This window comes from Podarcis melisellensis (genome assembly GCF_964234715.1).
Source record: "Podarcis melisellensis genome assembly, chromosome: 16".
In the NCBI taxonomy this organism is placed as follows: domain Eukaryota; kingdom Metazoa; phylum Chordata; class Lepidosauria; order Squamata; family Lacertidae; genus Podarcis; species Podarcis melisellensis.
In genome coordinates, this window is record NC_138533.1 from 10,883,861 (window position 1) to 10,906,206 (window position 22,346).

The 22,346-nt window shown below is 49.3% G+C and overlaps 1 protein-coding gene and 1 long non-coding RNA gene across 2 annotated transcripts in view; one reads left to right on the forward strand and one right to left on the reverse strand.

The window, feature by feature from the left end:
- CNIH2 (cornichon family AMPA receptor auxiliary protein 2) overlaps nucleotides 1–22,346 on the forward strand; it is a 55,443-nt gene that overhangs the window by 17,552 nt on the left and 15,545 nt on the right. The window contains exon 2 of the mRNA XM_081892041.1: nucleotides 22,048–22,116. Coding sequence (XP_081748167.1) covers nucleotides 22,048–22,116 — 69 coding nt within the window. The remainder of the gene's footprint in view (nucleotides 1–22,047; nucleotides 22,117–22,346) is intronic.
- The window catches only part of LOC309358837, a 30,276-nt gene that overhangs the window by 2,124 nt on the left and 5,806 nt on the right, over nucleotides 1–22,346 (reverse strand). The window contains exon 2 of the long non-coding RNA XR_014163656.1: nucleotides 9,851–10,435. This is a non-coding gene — a long non-coding RNA (uncharacterized lncRNA). The remainder of the gene's footprint in view (nucleotides 1–9,850; nucleotides 10,436–22,346) is intronic.

A 22,346-nucleotide genomic window follows, 5' to 3' on the forward strand; every position in this document is an offset into this window, starting at 1 on the left:
ACTTTGAGTACAAGTTAGACTGGATACGGCCTTCTGTGCCCAAACCCAGCATTCAAAACTGCTAAACTGTGTTGACTGGAGAACCTGTTATAATCTGTAGCTTATGTATTTTTTATGCAAGAGCTAATTTATTTTATTGGATTAATTGGTTTGTCTTTCAAAGCGTACGTCCTGCTTTTTTGCACCAGGTGGACTCAGAGTGGCTCACTGTGTAAACACCTTAACGGGGTACGAGAAATAAAGAATTACCTCCTGCTTTTCCTTTACAGCCGTGGTCTTTGCTTTTATCCCACAACAACCCTGTGAGGTAGGCTAGGCTGAGCAATAATAACTGACCCAAGGCCAGCTTCGTGACTGCCTATTTGAACGGAGCGATTGCATCCAATCCTGTGTGCACCAGGTTCCCCGTCCTGCAACTGGAGTTCCTCTCCCCACACACCGTCAAGATCCGCACTGAGGGTCCTCCAGCTCCTCTGGAGCAGATCTTGAGGGGAGGGAATGTGCAGGGGAGAGGAAGGGAAGTTTCTGTTGCACAAGCAGAGGAGTGGATTTAGGCAGAAGGAATGAAAGGGAAATGTGTGTGTGAGAGAGGAATGTGTTTGTGAGCTTTGATGCGCCTGGTCTCTCCTCACACCTAACACTTCTTTTCCGCACCCAAATCCATAACTGTGTTTTCTTCCATCTCTCACACATATTTGCAGTCAACACCCTCCTATTCAAAGTTTCCTCACAGCGCGTCTCTCTCTCTCATATACACACACACACACACATATACATAGACACATATACATACACACATACATAGACACGTACTGTATATATGCACACACACCATATTTTCCACTGTACAGTGGTACCTCGGGTTACATATGCTTCAGGTTACAGACTCCACTAACCCAGAAATAGTACCTCGGGTTAAGAACTTTGCTTCAGGATAAGAACAGAAATCGCGCAATGGCGGCAGCAGGAGGCCCCATTAGCTAAAGTGGTGCTTCAGGTTAAGAACAGTTTCAGGTTAAGAACGGACCTCTCAAATGAATTAAGTACTTAACCCGAGGTACCACTGTATAAGACAAGGTTATATTCTTAAAAAATTATGCTAAAAATTCGGGATCATCTTATACACGGATAGTAGAGAGGAGATTGTCAGTGTCGTTTTTGCAGGGAATTGGTGGGTATGTCAAGGTCTGCCGGCTGCTGCTGCAATCGATTGTGTGATTGGCTGTGGCGATCCTGCTGGTGAGCGATGTTTGGCAACCCCCTCCTCCAAAAAAGCTCAACAAGTCTGGGCAAACCCCCCCCCCCATTTTCTCAATTTCGAGTTCCAAAAAGAGGGGGCATCTTATACACAGGGGCGTGTTATACACGGAAAAATACGGTGTGTGTGTGTGTATGTATGCATACAGTTATTTCTTTCACTCAGAGACACACTACCGTCACTTCTTCAGATAGGTGCAGGGAAAGGCAGTGTGTGTGAACAGACACAGGTTGGGTTGAGAAAGAGGAAAAGAGAGGTGTGTGTAAGAATTATATGGGGTGCAAATGTGAAGGAAAAGGAGGGGAACGGGAGGCCAGGGCACCTCCATTTTGGTGTGCCCACTTGTGTAAAAACAGTTGGAGTAGCTCATTCGGCAGAGCATGAGACTGAAGGGTTTGGGCCCCAACTTGGGTAAAAGATTCCTGCCTCTCTGTAGGGTTGGGCTCCACAATTCTGTGTGAGAACGTGAGGAGACAGTGTTGTGGCTGGCGAAGAGGGAGCTGTCTGAGAGAAAATGGTGCGAGTGAATCACAGAAATGGCGAGTGTGCCGGGAAACTCTGAATCCGACGCTCCGACCATTGCCCCATGCTGCTCCTTCTCGCTGGAGTGCAGAGAGCCGCTTAAAGGTTCTGCCAGCACCACCACTGCTCCTTTTTGACGCCTGCATGCCTGTGGGGAGGGGGCTCTCTCTGTCTCTTGCAAATTGTTTGTTAAAAATATTCCATTAAATTCAAAACCGAAAATGTCGTCTTATTAGAAGGCGTCGATGAAGTGAAGGCACTCTCTTTAAGCGTCTCATCGCTCCCAATTGATTTCTCCTTCTAAACTCTGCAGCTTAAGAAAATTTATCTCATTAAGAATAGTATACCATATCAAAAAAATAAAAATAGAAAATAGGATCAAGAATGCATGGCAATAGCTCCAAACGAAATTCTTCAGCTGGTGAGGTCTTGGGGAAAATATTTCTTCTTTTAGGAATAAATCCTTAAAAACAAAAAAAACCTGCTTCTAATATTACAGATGCAACGTGATTGTTCTTAAATCCCCCATATCAAAACAAATGATAGTGGAAATCGTATTAATAATCAGTATAAACCATATATTTTTGGCACTGTTCTCCTGTGGCTGGAACTGTAGTTTTATTTTTATAGCTTTTGGAGGTTGTTTTTTTATTTTTATGCAGCTTTTGAGCAACCATAAAACGTATTTACTTGTGAGGAGTGCCTTATCTCTGCCTTGCAGGGAGTTGGACTAGATGGCCCTTGTGTTCCCCTTCCAACTCTGCAATTCTACGATTCTATCCCGTATGTACTGATGTGATCACTTCAATCTGCAGACTTTCCCCTTCTTCAGGAGTCATACAATGATCATTCCGTGTTTATACGGAGTTTTTTCTTAAGCGTGGCCTGTCCTTTGGAACTCACTGCTGATTGACCCCATCCCCATTTAGACTTTTGTGGGAAATGTTTCTATTTCAGCGGAGTCTATCCAAACATGTGATTTGGTTACATCTGTTTTTCAATTTGTTTCAAATGTTTTTAACAGTATTTTAAACATTTCAGTTATTTTATTTTATTGTTATTCTTTCTTTTTTTTATCACTGCCCTATCGTTAAGTGCGTTTGCCACCCTGGGCTCTTTTTGGGAGATAGGATAAATAAAGAGATAGACAGATATTTAAAAAATAACTTATGAATAACATAAGAAGCATCGGACGTTAAGGGACCAGGATAGGAAAAATACAAGAACACAACACAAAAGTTCTTTTCTTTCAATGGCAATAAGGCAAAAGATCTATGGGGTTGAATATTATCTTGGAATTTATTGTTCTACAACATCAGAAAAATACTCCATCGCTCTCTAAACTCATCTGGCTGTTGATCTTCAGACCTGCTTTCGTAGTATGTCAATTTAGGTAGCTATAGTCTGTATATTTTTTTAAAAAACCCAAATAATTTGGTGCCGTGTTCCCCACTCCTAAAGCTGGTCACTCTACTATTCCCAGCAGCAATGAATAACCATTTCCAAAACATCACCAAGGATTAAACCTTTTAGATAAACATATTTGAGTTTCGTGGCAATTTGGGCTTCAAAATTCAAGGTTCGATTAGAAACACAATTGGTTTTTCCCTGCCATAGAACATATTGACACACAATCTAATATTATGCTGATTGGCATCCCTTCTGGCTTGTGGATTCTTTAATCCAGGGATGGGGAAATTTGGGGGAACCTTCAGAAGCTGTTGGACTTCAACGCCCATCAGCCCCAGCCAGCACACCCAGTGGTCGGGGATGATGGGAGTTGGAGTCCCACACTCTCTGGGAGGGCCACAGTTTCCCTGATTTAATCTACCCTCCCGATTCTAGCATTCCTCCGCACTCAATGCAAAGGGTGTGCATTGCGTAAATCCTCCTCTTGCCATTGCCTTTTAGACAAAGACTAGCCTTATTATACAGAGCCCCAAGCCATTGGCCCACCTATCTCATTGATGCCTACACTGGCTGGCAGCAGCTCTTCAGGACTTCAGGCAGGGGACTCTCCAACCCCCCTGCCCAGAGATGCTGGGGATTGAACCCGGAACTTCTACATGCAGGGCAGATGCTCAGCCACAACCCTTCTTCTGTCTTCCTGACATCCAAATACAGTGGTACCTCGGGTTAAGAACTTAATTCGTTCTGGAGATCCGTTCTTAACCTGAAACTGTTCTTAACCTGAGGTACCACTTTAGCTAATGGGGCCTCCCACTACCGCCGCACAATTTCTGTTCTCACCCTGAAGCAAAGTTCTTAACCTGAGGTACTATTTCTGGGTTAGCGGAGTCTGTAACCTGAAGCATCTGTAACCTGAGGTATACCACTGTACATCTTTTTAACTGCAGTCCCCAGGACTTTGACCACCTCATCCTCTTAAATTCCATCCCTCCAAACTACACAGCAAAAATCTTCCACTATTATTATTATTATTATTATTATTATTATTATTATTATTATTAAATAAACCCACTTCAATCTCTTGCTTACCCTTATCTAGGGTTTGGGATGGGGGGTGGGGAATCTGATTCAGCTTGCATTTAGCAGGCGGCCCTTCCTAATTTCTGAAACAATAAACGAACCGGAGAACAGCCGTCCTTTGGGATTTGCACATCTCCAAATTCTGCAGCTGTATGTCCTCCAGGCATGCGACGCGTACGAAAGCACACATATTAGGGTAACGTGTGCGTATAAATCCATACATTAATGAAAACGACATATAGAAAACAAGACTCTAGGTTGAAAGGCACGGCGTAAATAAATAAATGCTTTAGAGACCATTGCTTGCACAAATGTGTACATTAAGGCGTTGCAGAAATGTGCACACTGAGAGAAAATTCACACTAAAATGCTGGTGAATTTCCCCCTCTCCCCCCCCCCCCGGTGCAAACTGATGTGGAAATGTGGAAAACTTAAGATTTGTGGGGGGTGGGACAAGATCCTGCATTTGACTTACTTGCTGTCCTTAATACTGCTTTTTTATATCATTTCATTTCAAGGTCTAGGCTGATGACCTCAGGAATCTCGCCCTCCCCTCCTCGCCCTGCCCTGTCCCATCCCCCGGCCGTATTTTTGGGCACTTGATGGTCAGTGAAGGAGAAAGGGAGGAAGCAGAGGTGGTTAGGAAGCTGGGAGAGGAGGTTGGGATAGGAAGTGAAGGAACCCGGGGCTGTGGAATGTTCTCCTGTTCCGAACGGAGGAGAACGCAGCAGCGTGCGAGTGTCGCTAGGCAACCCACTACAGGCGCCTGTAGCGCACGGTGTGCCTTTGACAGGTGACGAGTGCCGGTTCAGTCGTGGCTGTCAGAGGAACGGAAAAGGGAAGAGGGAGACCTTAGTGAAGCAGGGAGGCGTTCTCTCTCCTCGGCCCGTAGGTGTGCGGGGAACACTGTTGGCCAGAGCTTAGGACATCAGCCGGACTCTGGAAAACCACTGCAAAGGGGAATGGCCTATTCAGATGGTCCCTCCAGACTGGCAGTGGGTTATGTGTGTGTGTTCTGCAACAATGCGATTGGCACACTCAAAATGCAATAGGGGAGCCAGTGTGGTGTAGTGGTTAAGAGCGGTAGTCTCGTAATCTGGTGAACTGGGTTCGATTCCCCGCTCCTCCACCTGCAGCTGCTGGGTGACCTTGGGCCAGTCACACTTCTCTGAAGTCTCTCAGCCTCACTCACCTCACAGAGTGTTTGTTGTGGGGGAGGAAGGGAAAGGAGAATGTTAGCCGCTTTGAGACTCCTTCGGGTAGTGATAAAGCGGGATATCAAATCCGAACTCTTCTTCCTCTTCTAGGGGAGGATTTTTGCAGATTGTTCCATTTTATTGATGGTGTTTATATCGCTACTCTCTCTCCCCCCCCCAAAGGAGCTCAAGGTGGCGTAAGTGGTTCTCCCCCTCCTTGTTTGATCCACACAACGACCCTGCGAGGTAGGTTAGGCTGAGAAGCAGTGACTGGCCCAAGGCCACCCCGGTGAACGTTGTGGATTTGAACCTTGGTCTCTCCCAGCTGCTAGCCCAACACTCTATCCCAGGGGTCAGCAACCTTTTTCAGCCATGGGCTGGTCCACCGTCCCTCAGACCATGCAGTGGGCCGGACTATATTTTGAAAAAAATAATGAACGAATTCCTATGCCCCACAAATAACACAGAGATGCATTTTAAATCAAAGGACACATTCTACTCATGTAAAAACACACTGATTCCCAGAGCGTCTGCGGGCTGGATTTAGAAGGCAGTTGGGCCTCATCCGGCCTACGGGTCTTAAGTTGCCTACCCCTGCTCTATCCACTATGCTGCCATTGGAGTTGTTCTGCGGTGCTTCCCGTAATGTTACCTGCATTTCAGGGGGCTTGACTGGATGACCCTTGGGGTCCCATCCAACTCTACAGTTCTATGAGTACCATCTGGAGGGAGCTCTCTTGCGCTGCAATGCAACGGAAGCAGGATAAAATAACAGCAGCAGCACCTCCCAGAACATTTTGACTGCCTGAGGACTAGCGCTCAAATAATTATTTGCGTGTTTCATCCTAAAAATTGCATATTGCATTTGATTGTAAGAAGAAGAAGAGACTTCAAAGCCGTTTACAAAAAGGATACAGAACAAATATATATAAATTCAATAAACAAGTAATAATTATAATACCAATGAAATCATCTGTTAAAAAAGTTAAAAACAACCATTTGAACATTCCAAAGATAATGGAAATCAACGATAAGCTAAGAACCAGATTAAAATACATGCAATGTTCTATATGCCTAGGTAAAGTGTAAAGGGACCCCTGACCATTAGGTCCAGTCGTGGCCGACTCTGGGGTTGCGGCGCTCATCTCGCTTTATTGGCCAAGGGAGCCGGCGTACAGCTTCCAGGTCATGTGGCCAGCATGACTAAGCCGCTTCTGGCGAGCCAGAGCAGCGCACGGAAATGCCGTTTACCTTCCTGCCGGAGCGGTACCTATTTATCTGCTTGCACTTTGTGCTTTCGAACTGCTAGGTGGGCAGGAGCAGGGACCGAGCAAGGGGAGCTCACCCCATCGCGGGGATTCGAACCACCGACCTTCTGATCGGCAAGTCCTAGGCTCTGTGGTTTAACCCACAGCTCCACCCGTGCCCCTTATATGCCTAGGTAGGCTTGCCTTAAAAAAAATGCCTTTGGCAGGGTCCGAAAGCAGTACAATGAAGGTGCCTTTCTAAATGTCAATAGGCAGGGAGTTCCAAAGTGCTGGGTGCTGCCACACGATAAAAGATTTGCTTCTTATAAATGCAGAACGAGAATTATGCAGCACCTGGAACAGGGCTAGTTCTTCAGAGTGGGCATATAAGGCGTGAAGGGGTTTATATGTTTGGGTAAGGCAAATTGAGTTAGCAATTGGTATGTATATATGAGAGTTAGTTAAAGCTTCCTGCCTGAACGCTGTTGTGGATGCTCAGGGCTGCCATCAAGGAGGGTATAGGTGAGGCACTTGTACTGGGCCTGGTCTCTGGAGAGTCCTGGCACCAGCACCACAACACAGCTGCCCCACTTACTTGCAAATTGCATTAGCTGACCCAGCAGGAGGAATCCATTTAACGCACCCGGCAGCTGCAAGGACAAGTTTCAGAACGAGGCGAAGGAGCCCTTGAAGGAGCCCCTCTCGGCCCAAACCCCAATCCTCTCCACTCCAGAGAAAGATGGCAGGCCAGGCTTGTTCTCGGGAGGGGCCCATGCCACTCTGCCCCACGGCTGCTGCCCCACTTAGTTGTGAGCTGCACAAGGCAAGCATGTTGATTCAGCTGCAGATAAGGGTTGGTTTGTGCACCTTCATGTTTGTGAGCAGGAAAATCTGTATCATCATCCTCTACACTCCCACATTTGTTTGCATGTGGTATAATTTGTGTGTGTATGTGGGGGGTGTTCAACAAAGTTTTGCCCAGAGTAGACCTATTAAAGTTAATGGACCTATGTTAGCAGTGCCAGATTACAAAACAGACAGTAGGCACTGGCCTATGGGCCTTTTAGAGGCCCCGCCACATTGGATCAAAATAATACTGATTTGATCTTGAAAGAAAATAAAAAATGTATTAGGAGATAATTTGCAAAGGGCCCCGCGAGATTTCGACTGTCTAGGGGCCTCCACCGGGTTTAATGTGGCACTGTACATTAGTCATCTCCATTACTTTCAATAGGTCTACTTTGGGTAGGACTAACATGGGATACAACTCATATCCCCCCACTAGTTATAGGAAAAGAGCATAGGCTGTGACTTTATACCAAGCTGGACGATCCATACCTGTGGCTTAATATTGTCCAGTTTGCACCTAACTCTAAACCACGGTTAATGTAAACCATGGTTAAAGGTGAGGCATCTGGCAGACGATTACCTAAACTTTGGTTCATTGTGTCACAGAATAGTTTTAAAGCGACAGCAACCAAGCCTTGAGAGAGGTCTGAACTTTTGCCTCCCTTTTCTCACAGCTCTGTAGATTTTGGGCATTGATGGCTCCTTAGCCATAGTTAAAGAGGTCAAGGTCTGTGATCCCACGTATTGCTAAGCCATGGTTAACCTTAGGTATGGTTGATAAGCCAACTAGAAAACCTCGGTTAACAAGCTGCTTTTAACCATAATTAATAAACCTTAGTTAAGAGGGTGGGCTGGGTTCACACAGAACAATAAGCCATGGTTTCCTAAATCACAGTTTAATAAACCATGGTTTAGCCTTCTCCAGGGTACTTTTTCCAGGGTAATACTTTCTTGGGCCTACTTGGAGATGCTTGGGATTGGGCAGGTGGTCTCCCGCTGAGCTACAGCTCCTCCAAGAAGACAGAGCTCACACAGGCAGCCCCCTCCCCAGGTTTTTCTGTAGCCCTCATTCCATGTATAAATGTTTGATTCCATCGCCAGTGTTGGCTGGCGACCATTGGAACCGGTACGGCAGAATGCAGGGAGCCCAACAGCAGGTGGCGCCAGAGCCAATGGCAGGCAGAGCTAGCTAATTCTAGTTTTATCCCCATCCTCCTCCTCTTTAGGTAAAATAACCTAAAAGCTTTCTTTGGGCTCCTTTGCCCAGGCTGCCAGGAGAACTCTCAAGGGGGCTGTCAGAATTAACAGTTCAACACTGATCTTAAGGAGGAGGAAGCTGACCAGCTGGGCCAACTCCCTAGAGTAAGTAAGAAAGTAGAGGCTGGTTGAGGCCCCTAATGGGCCACTCTCCAAAGTACACAACGCCTTTACAAAGGATCAGAAGGCAAGTCCCTGCTCCTGAGGAGCTTACAATCAAAAATCTGATGACAACAGAGGCGAGGGTGACCAGGGGAAGCATGTGCATTTCTCTTTATGTGGACTCTGGCAGAGTTTCAAGTGGAAGACTAAGCGGTTGCCGTGCCAAACGTTTCAAAGAACAATAATGAATTTTTAAGAGCAGTAAATGACGGATTAATGCAATGTGTGGTGTTGGGACCCTGTTCCTGTTCTCCAACCACTGAACTCATTGTTCAGCAAGCCCTCTGGCTTCTGAGAGCACTGATAATGCAGGCTGACGTCTTCAACGTTACCTAGCGTTTTTTAAATTCAGATTCTCAAGAAGCTAATAGCTGTCTTGACTTTGTATAAAAGCCCTCTAAAGCTAGGGCTGCCGTGCATCTAGATTTCCTTGGACATAACTGGGATTTTAAAGGCGGAATTGACATCCGGGGGGGGATTTCCGAAAGGCTTCCTTTTGCCTAAAAATCACATTTTTTTTAGCTCAACAACTTTTGGGGTGTCCTGGTTTTTATTTTTTGAAATACGGCAACCCTGTCTTAAGCTAGCAGCCATCAGCAGCTCACCTCTTGTGGCAATGAGTCCCAGGGGGTGTTGCAATTGCGTAAGAACCTCAGCTCTCAGGGTGCTTTTTCTGTGGTGGGCAGAGACCCTCGATGGAAAGGCTCTGCCGCTCAGCTAGCGATGATGGGAGGAGACACCCAGCCCCGTGGGTGGCTTCGGCACATGCCAACCGAGCCCTGGGGGCTCTGAGCCAACATCCTCCCCCCCCCCACTTCCCCATCCCCACTCTGGAGACTTTGTCACTCTGAAGATCTGGGATGACTCACCCGGTTTGGCTGCTTCCTGTAGGCCTCCTTGTTCCTGAGAATCTGCTTTGGGTAGGAGACCATATGGCGCTGAAGAGAGGAATGGAGGCACCAGGGGTCGGCACGTTAAGGGAACCTTCTGGGTAATTAAATCCGCCCCCTGAGCTCTGTGAAAGAGGCATGACGTCTGGAAATTTCCTCCGAGATGCTGGGAAAGGAACGTCGGAGCAGAGGATCTTGTGATTTTGAAGGGCAGGGGAGTTACGCATAGTGGGAAGCGAGGGGTGAACCAGGAAACAAGAGAATCCTGAGTTATGGCAGCACAGATCAGAATGAGGCCTTTGGATGGAAAGAAAAAACTGCCCTCTTTCTCGGAGTTTGATTAAAGACCTTTAGAGGCCCTAAGCGCTGAGGAGATTATGGTGCCGCCCCCCCCAGCCCAGATATAATTCAAAATAAAACCACTGCTAAACCATAAAACAACATTTTATTGTGATGAAGCGACACAAAACGTATAGGCATGCCTAAATTGAAATACAGTGGTACCTCTGGTTATGAACTTAATTCCTCCCAGAGGTCTGTTCTTAACCTGAAACCGTTCTTAACCTGAGGTACCACTTCAGCTAATGGGGCCTCCCACTGCCACCGCGCCACCGGCGCACGATTTCTGTTCTCATCCTGAGTTGAAGTTCTTAACCCAAGGTACAACTTCCAGGTTAGCAGAATCTGTAACCCGAAGTGTTTGTAACCTGAGGTGTTTGTAATCCGAGGTACCACCGTAACTCCTTTCTCTGTTTTCTGACTGCAAAATTCTAAATAAGTTTGAGGGTGACTCAAAGAAGCCCGTCTGCTTCACGCGAAGGAGGGACAGTGAATCAAGGGTGTCCTGGCACATTGTTCTCCTCTGAGGTTTTTCATATACTGAATATTGATAGCTAGGTAGAGATATATAATTAGAATCAGTTGGAATATAATTACCGGTAGTTGGAAGGGACCACGAGGGTCATGTAGTCCAGTTCGCTGCAATGCAGGAATCTTTTGCCTGACGGGCCCAGGCCCACAACCCTGAGATTAAGAGACTTCTGCTCTTCTGGCTGAGCTAAGGGCATGGAATCCATCGATAATAATAAAACATGTACAGTGGTACCTCTGGTTAAGAACTTAATTCGTTCTGGAGGTCCATTCTTAACATGAAACTGTTCTTAACCTGAAGAACCACTTTAGCTAATGGGGCCTCCTGCTGCTGCCACGCCACTGGAGCACGAGTTCTGTTCTTATCCTGAAGCAAAGTTCTTAACCTGAAGCACTATTTCTGGGTTAGCGGAGTCTGTTACCTGAAGCGTATGTAACCCGAGGTACCACTGTATTGCAACAATCCAGGATCTGATTTCGTTGCATTATTTCAACCTCCATTAGTAGGGCACCCCCCAGTTCAGTGGTTTTCAACCAGTGTGCCGTGGCACCCTGGGGTGCCTTAAATTATGGTCAGGGGTGCCGCAGGCAACACTGGCCTCTGTCCCTCTTTCCTTCCCTCCCTCAGAGGGATGCCCTCTTGCGTCTCTGCCTCCCCAAGGCTTGCACAGCTGTTTGTTGCAGCAGCCCTGGCTACAAGCTCCACAGGCGAATGGGGCCTCTGGGGCTGGCCAGGGGGTCTGGTTGCCAGAAGGTGAGGCGACCTCGGAGTAAGCAAGCAAGCAGGCAGGCGAGGGAGCCCAGCCAGCCAGTCCTCCAGCCCTTGCTGTTGGGAATGGACAGACTAGTGGGAGGGCAGGCAGACACTTGCTGTGTGCAGTGCCAGCCTGGGAACTGAGTGCCCAGTGCTGAAGAGGAGCCTTTGCCTCATGCAGGCCTGGCAGTACCTGTTGCTGCCACTGCTGCCTCCCAAGGTAAGGTGCTGGCCTCACATTCACTTTTAGCCAGTCTCCTTTGGACCAACGTGGGTGGTGCTGTGGTCTAAACCACAGAGCCTAGGGCTTGCCGATCAGAAGGTCGGCGGTTCGAATCCCCGTGACGGGGTGAGCTCCCGTTGTTCGGTCCCTGCTCCTGCCAACCTAGCAGTTTGAAAGCACGTCAAAGTGCAAGTAGATAAATAGGTACCACTCCGGCGGGAAGGTAAGCAGTGTTTCCGTGCGCTGCTCTGGTTTGCCAGAAGCGGCTTAGTCATGCTGGCCACATGACCTGGAAGCTGTAAGCTGGCTCCCTCAGCCAATAAGGCGAGATGAGCGCTGCAACCCCAGAGTCATTCGTGACTGGACCTAATGGTCAGGGTCCCTTTGGACCACTATGGCTGGGGGCATCCTCTTCCCAGGCCCCTGTGGGGCAGTGTGAGGAGGCAGCTCTCTTTGGGGTGGGGGGCAGCTCAGAAACTATGGGTGGCAGCAGTGACTGCCCAGAGGACGTCCAAGGAGAGGAGGCTGAGGAAACTCCACAAGGGAAGGGGGTTCAAAAAAGGGTGAGAGGCCGCCAGCTCTGCAGGCAAGGGGTGACATAACTGGGCTCCTGAGCCCCACAGGGGTGCTGCAGGAAGAATGTAGTTGGTCAAGGGAGCCATGGACTCAGAAGGGTTGAAAATCTCTGTCCTAGTTTAGGTGGGAATTACCTCAGTGGTACCTCTGGTTAAGAACTTAATTCGTTCTGGAGGTCTGTTCTTAACCTGAAACTGTTCTTAACCTGAGGTACCACTTTAGCTAATGGGGCCTCCCGCTGCTGCTGCGCCTCCGCCACACGATTTCTGTTCTCATCCTGAAGCAAAGTTCTTAACCTGAGGTAATATTTCTGGGTTAGCGGAGTCTGTAACCTGAAGCGTCTGTAACCTGAGGTACCACTGTAATTTTTAAAAAGCAGGAAAATGGGGAAGAGTGCAGAGTGTAAGGAAGTCTAACCCAGTTCTGGTTTTCTCCTTGATGACTACTTGCATGTTTTTGTTTTAAATATCAAATGTCAAATTCTTCCAGATGTTGCTGAGCTACAACCCTCATCAGACTAGTGGCCTGGGATGGTGGCAGTTGCAGTTCAGCAACATCTGGAGGGCCAAAGGTTCCTCACACCTGGTGTAGACAAGGCTAAGCGTGATGGACTTTGTAGTTATAAATTCCAGTGTTAAGATTCAGGGGAGACCTGATAGCTGCCTCCAAATATCAGCAAGAACTATTGTGTGCAAGATGAGGCTAACTGTTCTCCGTCGCTCCAGAGGGCAGGATAGGAACCAGTGACTGGAAATTTGAGAGAAGCAATTTAATGTTATTTAATTTTTAATTAAAAGAATGGTGCTGGTATAAAAAGACCACAGCTATTTCTCTGTGTAGAAAACAATGTGCAAATCACATATGCATCTTATTGACTATAGGTACATGCTGGACGTGAAAATTACAAATGTGCTGTTAATGTCGGACAATCTACCTGTGGCTTGCATGTTCAAGTGTTGATATTTTTATGAGCTATTCTTAAACATTTTTTTTAGTTTCTTTTTTATTGAATCTCCACCCATCCCCCTATAAGAGTTGTGAACAATTGTACAGAAAAACACAGTCATTAGAGAGACTGGAAGTAATAAATAGAAATTTCCAAAACAACTACAGTGCGCGGTGTGTGGTTATGGACGCAGATTTTAACAGAGTGCTTTTTAGAGGCGAGATTAACACAGTCACATCGGAAGCCTCCACCCTTTGATCTGGCCCTAGCCGATTCATGTGTGCTTCAGAGTTTGCAAATGACTGAGTAGAAACTATGGTAATCTGTCTTTGATGAGTGTGGGAAATTGCATTGGTGGACTTCAAATTTCAAGGGCGTCCTGTGTGATACCAAAATTTGATGCTCCCACACCTCTTGCCTTCCGTTCTACATCACTACTGCAGTATCCTCTCGCCTCAGCACCCCATGCGGGTGAACAGGTCGTGCTCCCCTAAATCTTCCTTTGATCTTTTTCAATCTGGGGACTGGATCCCCCTTCTGGGCCACTTTCCTGGGGCCAAAAGCTAGTGATGGAAAGAGTCAGAGAAAAAGCAGGTGGAGCAACGGAAGCAAATTTCCCCTTTGGCTGATAACAACAAGGACATCAACAACATCAACATCATCATCATCATCACCAAAAAGAACAACAAGATTTCTATACCACCCTTCATCCGAGGATCACTGGGCAGTTTACAATATAAAAAGACAAAAATGCACAACATAGTAACAAACAAAAACAGTAATACCGCGCGCCCCCCCAGTATAAAAGCCCATAGAATGTTTAAGTAGCCAAAGGTCTGGGAGAAGAGGATATGTAACGAAGGCGCCAGGTGAGCCTCCGTTGGGAGAGCACTCCGCAAGCAGGGAGCCACAGCAGAAAAGGCCCTGTTCTCGTGTTGCCACCCTCTGGATGGACCTCTCGGAGAGGCTAGTTTCTGCGCACATGCATGATCAGAGTTCAAGGACACATTCCAGCCAGGCAAAAAACACCCTAGGGTGAAAAGCAATACCGGACAGGGGTTGTGGCCTGGGGAGAGTCCCAAGGGCCTGATAGAAATGTCTAGAGGGCCACAGTTAGGCCCCTGGGCCCAAGGTTCCCCACCCCTGGTCTATGACACAGATGTTAATGTTACCTTATTGATTATCTATTTATTTAACAAAATTTGCAGCCCGCTTTATCTGTAAACAATAAAATGTTTAAGCAGTTTGCAAAGAATGTAACATACGTATTGTCACGGCCACCCAGGACGGGTCCCAGCTCACAAGAGACCTCACTCCGTTGCAGTTTATTTACAGGAAAAGTTTATTGAAGATTTCTGCTTCTCGTACAGTTCAGCATCGTGGCCGTACGTCTGTCACGTTAGACCGCTGAAGTCCCCTCTGACTCCTCCCCTCTTCCACACCAACTTAATAGCCTGGCTCTAGACCACCTCTTCCTCTCCTTTCTTTTCCGCAGGGTCTTCCTGCCCCCCTGGGTTCCCTCTCTCCGTGACTCGCCTGAGGCTGAATCCTCTGCCGCCTCTTCCCCCCTCCTTCTGGCTTTAGGGCCGGGCTCCTCCCCTGAGCTCTCTCCACTTCCGCGCGCCTCTACGTTTGAACTTGGCGCGCGTACGTTGCTGCTGACCTTTCTTTCGACCGCTACACCACCCCTTGTTCTGCTCTCCACCCTTTCCGGCTGAACACCTTGCTCCAACCCCCTTTCTCTGTTCTCTCCTAATCCTGCTCCCTCCGAGAGGCTGACGACTCCACCCCCTTTTCTCCGTTCCGGCTGAGACGCCTCTTGCTGCGTCTGTCTTCCACTGGGCTCCTCTCCGCTTCTCCCTTCTCCTCCCTTTTGCTTGATTAAGGTAACCCCCTTTTGAGAATCCTCTGACTCGCTGCTCAGACTCGTGGATTCCCTCAGAATTCCGTCATCTTCTTCCTCATCCTTCTGCCCCTCCTCCCACTCGCTCTCCGTCTCCTCTGTCATCTCCTCCTCTCTCCCAGAAACCCTGACATCCATCCCCCCCTCGAAGCCCCCCCTTCCCCCCTCCCGCTCGCCGGGTGCAGGTTGAGGAAAACGTGGTACTTCCGGGGTCGGTTCAGGATACAAGTTGTCCACTTCAACGTTCTCCTCTGTCATCTCCGTATATGTGTGTTCGAACTCGGGTTCCCCACCCACAGACCTCACAGTCTCTTCCTCCATCACTGCTTCTCCTGGCGCTGCCTGCCAAGGACCTACCATCCATCTCTGACTCCATGCCTCCCTTGGCTGATCCACCCACCAACAAGGGCCTGTCTCCTCCCCCCCCAGTCTCGGATCCCTGGTCGGGCTTGTTTCGGGCGTATGGCCCTCGGGTGAGGAGAAACCCTCGAACGTGCTGTCTGACAAAGTGGGCGTGAAAAGCCAATCATCAAAATACTCCTCGGGCATGGGCTTGTGCGGAAAAAGTGCATGGAACTCCTCCTTCAACAGGGGTTCGTCCAACGCGTAACCCGGCACCCAGCTATTGGCAGAGGCCGGAGTGCCTTCCCTGGCTAGAAAATATTCAACTCCCTCCTCCCCCCATCTCGAGTCCAGTATCTCTGTGACCTCGTTAAGAGGTTCTGGTCTTGGCGATTCCCCCCCCTCAGGCGCCCTCCTACGTGGCTCTGGGAGTGCTCCTGACTCTTGAAACCTGTGTGGGGTTTTGTAGGGAGTGAGCACCGACCTATGAAAGACCGGGTGCACCCTGGAACCCTCCGGAAGGGCTAGACGAAAAGCCACCGGATTGATCTTAGCCTCAACTTGATATGGCCCTAGCTGCCTGTGTCCTAACTTCTTCTTGGCCAATGACCTGGCCGGCATCGCGTGGGCTGCTAACCACACCCAGTCCCCAATCTGGATGTCCTCTCCCGCCCTCCTGTGCTTATCGGCCTGCACCTTATACGCCTGTTTTGCCAGCTCCAAATGTCTCCGCAGCTCCTCGTGCACCTCTTGCAACTCCGCTGCAAACTGGTCGGCATCTTGAGGCCCCCCCCCTCCTGGTGCCGCAAATCTCGGGAAGGTTCTGGGATGACGGCCATTGTTCGCGAAGAAAGGCGTCACCCCGGTGGATGCGTGTTTCGTGTTGTTGTAGGCGAATTCAGCCATCGGCAGATAGTCCACCCACGCCGCAGGTCGCTGGTTGGCGTAGCACCGCAGGTACTGCTGCATGATCGCGTTGACCCTCTCCGCTTGACCGTTGGTTTGTGGATGTCTCGCCGATGTCAGGTTGATTTTGACGTGCAATATGCCCAGAAGCTTTCGCCAGAAAGTGGAAACAAACTGGCGCCCCCTGTCGGACAAGACGGACTGCGGAAGTCCATGCACTCTGAAGACGTGATCGATGAAGAGCTTTGCGGTCTGTTCTGCCGTCGCCACCTTGGCACAAGGGATGAAATGCGCCATCTTGGTGAACAAGTCCACCACCACTAACACCGCCGTCTTACCTCTGGAGCTGGGCAGGTCCGTAACAAAGTCCAACGCTACCCTCTCCCACGGTTGCTGCGGTGTCTCCAGCGGTTCTAGCAATCCCGCCTGCTTCTGGTGCACTGGTTTGGACCTCTGGCAGATATCACACCTGGCGACGTAGTCCGCCACCTCTCCTCTCATCTGGGGCCACCAAAAGTCTCTAGCCACCAATTCCATCGTCTTCTCTTTGCCGAAATGGCCTGCACTAGGGGCGTCATGCAATTGTTGCAGAACCTTGGCTCGAAGATCGTCGGTGGGCACGTAAAGGGCACCCTTACGAGTCAAAAGTCCATCTTGCAATCGGAACTCATCGTTGTCTCGCGACCCTCCGCGTAGCTCCTCCATCTTGGACTGTGCAAACTGATCCCTTTGCAACGCGCGTCGCACCGCGTCCAGGTCGACTGCGATGGTAGCGCACGTCCACGCCTGCGGTGCGAAAATGTGCTTTGCTGCGATTGGAGCTGCTTCCTCCAAGTATTGCGGCTTTCGGGACAGCGCGTCTGCAATAACATTGGAGTCTCCTGGGATGTATTCTTTTTGAAGTCGAAATCCGCAAAGAACTCCGCCCAGCGCATGTGTCGCTGGGTCTGTAACTTAGCCGTCCGCCAATACTCTAAGTTCTTGTGATCCGTGCGGACTTGCACCGTGTGCTTGGCTCCTATTAAGAAGTGTCGCCACGCTTTGAAAGCTGCATGAATGGCCAACAACTCCCTGTCCCATATGGTATAATTGCGCTCCGTCTTGCTGAGCTTCCGGGAGTAGAACGCACCCGGTCTCCAGTTGCCTTGCGAATCCTCTTGCAAAAGAACGGCCCCAACCGCTCTGTCTGACGCATCGGTCTCTACCCGCATGGGTCTGCCGGGATTCACGTGGAGCAGCTGCTCTTCGGAGGCGAAAAGACCTTTAAGCGTCCGGAAGGACCGCTCCGCTTGTTCGGTCCAGACGAACTTCTTCTTCTTGGAACTGAGGGTGTCAGTGATAGCCGCCGTCGCGTTCGCAAAACCTTTAATAAACTTGCGGTAAAAATTGGCAAAGCCGATGAACCTCTGGACCTCTTTCCGATTTCGAGGGCTTTTCCAGTCCAACAGCGCTTGAACCTTAGCCCTGTCCATGGCCAGTCCCTCGTCGGACAACTTGTAGCCAAGGAAATCAACCTCTCTGACATCAAACTGGCATTTTTCCAACTTGGCGTACAGCCTGTGGTCCTTCAGCCTCTGCAGGACCTCCCTCACGTCCTTATCGTGATCCTCCGACGATTCCGAGAAAATCAGGATATCGTCGAGAAAGCAGACACACTTCTTGTAGAGGAGACCTGCTAGCACGTGGTGCATAAATGCTTGAAAAACGTGGCTGCCATTTTGGAGACCGAAAGGCATGACTCTGTATTCGTATGTGCCCAGAGGGGTGAACATGGCGGTCTTCCACTCATCTCCTTTCCGGATGCGGATGAGATTGTAAGCTCCACGTAGGTCCAGCTTGGTGAAAATCTTGCCCCTCCTGACGGTCGCTAAAAGGTCGTCAATCTTGGGCATGGGGAAAGCTTTGGGCTTAGTCAAGCTGTTTATGAACCTGTAATCCACTATAAGCCTTTTTTGGGGCGTGTTTTTCTTCTTCACAAAGAACACAGGGCTGCCACCCGCTGCTTTAGATTCCTGGATGAAACCTCGCTTGAGGTTATGGTCTATGAACTCCCGAAGCTCTTGCATCTCGTCTTCCGACATGGAGTACAGCTTGGCAGCAGGCAGTTGCGCCCCTGGCACTAAATCAATCGCGCAGTCGTAAGGTCTGTGAGGCGGCAACTTGTCAGCTTCCTTCTCACAGAAAACCTCCAAGAAGTCCTGGTACTTGTGAGGCACCGTTTGCACCATACCCAGATGCAACTGCTGCTCGGCTTCTCCTCCCTGATCGGTCTGAAAGCAATGCTGAGCACAATACGATGAACAAAAGGTGATCTGCCGCTGGTACCACGCAACCGCGGGACTGTGCCTCTCCAGCCAACTCATGCCTAACACGATGGGTGTGTCCGATAAGTGGGTGACATTGAAACTAATAAGTTCTCGATGGTTGCCAATCTGCATCATCATGGGAGGGGTTTGCTGCACCACTTGCCCCCCCAGCAACTTCCTGCCGTCTACCGTGACCACGTTTAGAGGCGTCGTTGCAGGCAGGAGCGCCATGTTGTGCTGCTTAACGAACTGCAGTCCCACGAAGTCGGCGTTGCTTCCCGAATCGATCGTTATTGGAACCTCGAGGAGTCTCCCATCAGGCAACTGGAGTGTTGCTGTGAGCAGAACTGCCGGTCTGGGAGGCAAAGGGTCCACGCTCTGCAGTGATGCTGGGGGCTTGTCTACAGATCCGCCTGGCTGAGCCCCAGTAGCTCTGCTTCCAGCCAGGCACTGTCGTTTCCCTGAAGCTGCTCCCCTGGTTGCACCTCTGCTGTTACAGTTGCCAGTGCTGCAGTGTGCTTCTGGAGCCTCTGGGGGCACTCTTTCGCCATATGGTGCGCACTGTCACAGATGTAACACTTCCTGGTTCCTCTAGGAGGCTTCGCTTTGGCTGCACCAGGGACAGGGCTCTGGGATGGCTTCTGAGCCCTAGCACCACCAATCTCCATTGGCTCCTCGCTGTCCTTCCCCATTGGCGAGGGGTGCGCACGGCTGAAATCCCTGTGCACAAAAGGGAGAGTCCTCGCTTGCGCACGCGCTTGGGACCCGTCCTCCTCGTGCCACGGACGTCCCTCATGTCGAATTCCAATAGCTAAAGCCCGGTGCACCACGTCTTCTAGGGTCTGGGGTCTGTCCCCCCTAGCGATCTCATCCTTGATGGGGGGGCTCAATCCCTCCCAAAAAAGATCTCTGACCGGCTTACTGTCCTTTGGCCAATCTAAGGCGGTGAGCAATGCAAAAAATTTAGAGTGGTATTGGCGCACAGTCGCTTTCCCCTGCCTCAGCCCGTGCATTTGACGGCGCGCAATGTCCACATCCACAGAGGATTGAAAACAAGAATCCATCGCTTTGATGAACGCAGTTGAATTGCGACGGGCCGGTCCATCTTCGCGCCACAGATTGCGTAGCCAAGCCCTGGCCTCCCCATGCAGGTGCGAAACAATGAACCCCACTTTCTCCTCCTCATCTTTAAAATCGTGACGGAGTAAATGCAGTGCATATACGACGTCCGCTCTGAAATTGGGATAGTCTTGCAAGTTGCCATTAAAATGCGGAACCAGGGCACCCCCCCTCCGTCCAAGCGCAATGCCCTCCGCTCTGGAACCTGGGGCCCCCGCCCTGTCCGCGTGTTCCCACCTTGCCTGCAAATCCTGGCACGTCTTCTCCAAGTCGTCATTCTTCTTCTGCGAAGCAATGACTGCCGATGTGAGAGCGGTAACCTGATCCCGCAGTGCAACCAGCTGCTCCTCAGCGCTCATGGCTGCTCCCGTTCGTGAGCTTCGCAAAAAAAAATTTTTGCTTTCTGAGAGGGGACTTACTGTCACGGCCACCCAGGACGGGTCCCAGCTCACAAGAGACCTCACTCCGTTGCAGTTTATTTACAGGAAAAGTTTATTGAAGATTTCTGCTTCTCGTACAGTTCAGCATCGTGGCCGTACGTCTGTCACGTTAGACCGCTGAAGTCCCCTCTGACTCCTCCCCTCTTCCACACCAACTTAATAGCCTGGCTCTAGACCACCTCTTCCTCTCCTTTCTTTTCCGCAGGGTCTTCCTGCCCCCCTGGGTTCCCTCTCTCCGTGACTCGCCTGAGGCTGAATCCTCTGCCGCCTCTTCCCCCCTCCTTCTGGCTTTAGGGCCGGGCTCCTCCCCTGAGCTCTCTCCACTTCCGCGCGCCTCTACGTTTGAACTTGGCGCGCGTACGTTGCTGCTGACCTTTCTTTCGACCGCTACACCACCCCTTGTTCTGCTCTCCACCCTTTCCGGCTGAACACCTTCCTCCAACCCCCTTTCTCTGTTCTCTCCTAATCCTGCTCCCTCCGAGAGGCTGACGACTCCACCCCCTTTTCTCCGTTCCGGCTGAGAAGCCTCTTGCTGCGTCTGTCTTCCACTGGGCTCCTCTCCGCTTCTCCCTTCTCCTCCCTTTTGCTTGATTAAGGTAACCCCCTTTTGAGAATCCTCTGACTCGCTGCTCAGACTCGTGGATTCCCTCAGAATTCCGTCATCTTCTTCCTCATCCTTCTGCCCCTCCTCCCACTCGCTCTCCGTCTCCTCTGTCATCTCCTCCTCTCTCCCAGAAACCCTGACACGTATTAAAACCGTTAATAAAAAAATAGTGATGTTAAAAACAAGTTGATTTTTAAAACAATGATAATGTTATGGGCGGTTCAGGTTCATGCACATTTCTTGCAGCTGAATGTCCAGGTGGCCGTTGTGGTTGTTTTTAAAATGTAATGTCCAAAATCCATCTATTTATTATCTACCTTTCTGTATTGCTCAGGAGGCAATGGGCGGTTCACAAGCTCATAAAATATATTTATTAATGTATTTATTCCACGTGATTTATCTACCGCTTGGTTGCAATAAAACCTCAAAGCAGTTTACAAGAAGAATAAAACAATAAAATCATCAGTAAAAAAACATTTGTCTAACACATTCAAATAATAATTAAAGTTAACGATAAGCTAAATCCAGATTTAAAGCACATCAGTTTTCTACAAGTCTGGAGAGGGTTGCCAAAACAAAAATGTTTTAAGCAAGCACTGAATAGAGTACAGCAAAGGTGCTTGTCTGTTGTCAATAGGCCGGGAGTTCCGAAGTTTTGGGTGCTGCCACGCTATAAAAGATTGAATTCTTATCAATGCAGAACAAGTATTATGCAGCACCTGGAACAGTGCTAATTCCGCAAAATGCCAGAGATGAAGAATAAAAATAAATAAAGAGAGTGAAATCTGTGGCAGATGAATGCATCTGGAGTATAAAGCCGCTGGCAAGTGCAAAACTGTAAAAAAAAAAGCCACATTTGTTTTATTTTCAAAAGAGAAGGACTGAGACTGAGCAGGTTCCCAGCCTCCAGATGTATAACTGGTGGGAGCTGCGTCCTTCCTCCTTTACTTCATCTCCTCTTTCCCCTCTCATTGAAAAACTCCCTTGTGCAAGGAAACTGCAGAAGAAAAGCAGAGCCCTGGATATAAGCGAAGCCATTCAATAAACGACAGGAACGTATCCTTGATTTACATAAACACCTGCGTTGGCGCTTGCTGATGCTACAGTTTGATGTTTGCATCTCATGGCTTGACAGGTCCTCTCAATAATCTCTCTCTCTCTCTCTCTCTCTCTCTCTCTCCATTTAGATAATTGCCTTTGACGAATTGCACATGGACTTCAAGAACCCCATCGACCAGGGCAACCCAGCCAGGGCAGTAAGTCCATGCATGTCGTGTCAGAGGTGTCTCTGTGTCCCATTCGTTCCTCTTTCCCTGCCTTCAGTCCCATCCTTCCGCAGTCTTCCTCTTTCCCTTCTTGTGCAGACCCAGACCCGGTTTACATCCGGAAACCAGCGAAATGCAAGGCATTGTGAAAGGCAGGAAGCATCTGCAGGGGAAGCAGGGGGCAGTGCCTCTCTAGGAGTGTCCTTTCCCTCATCTCAGTG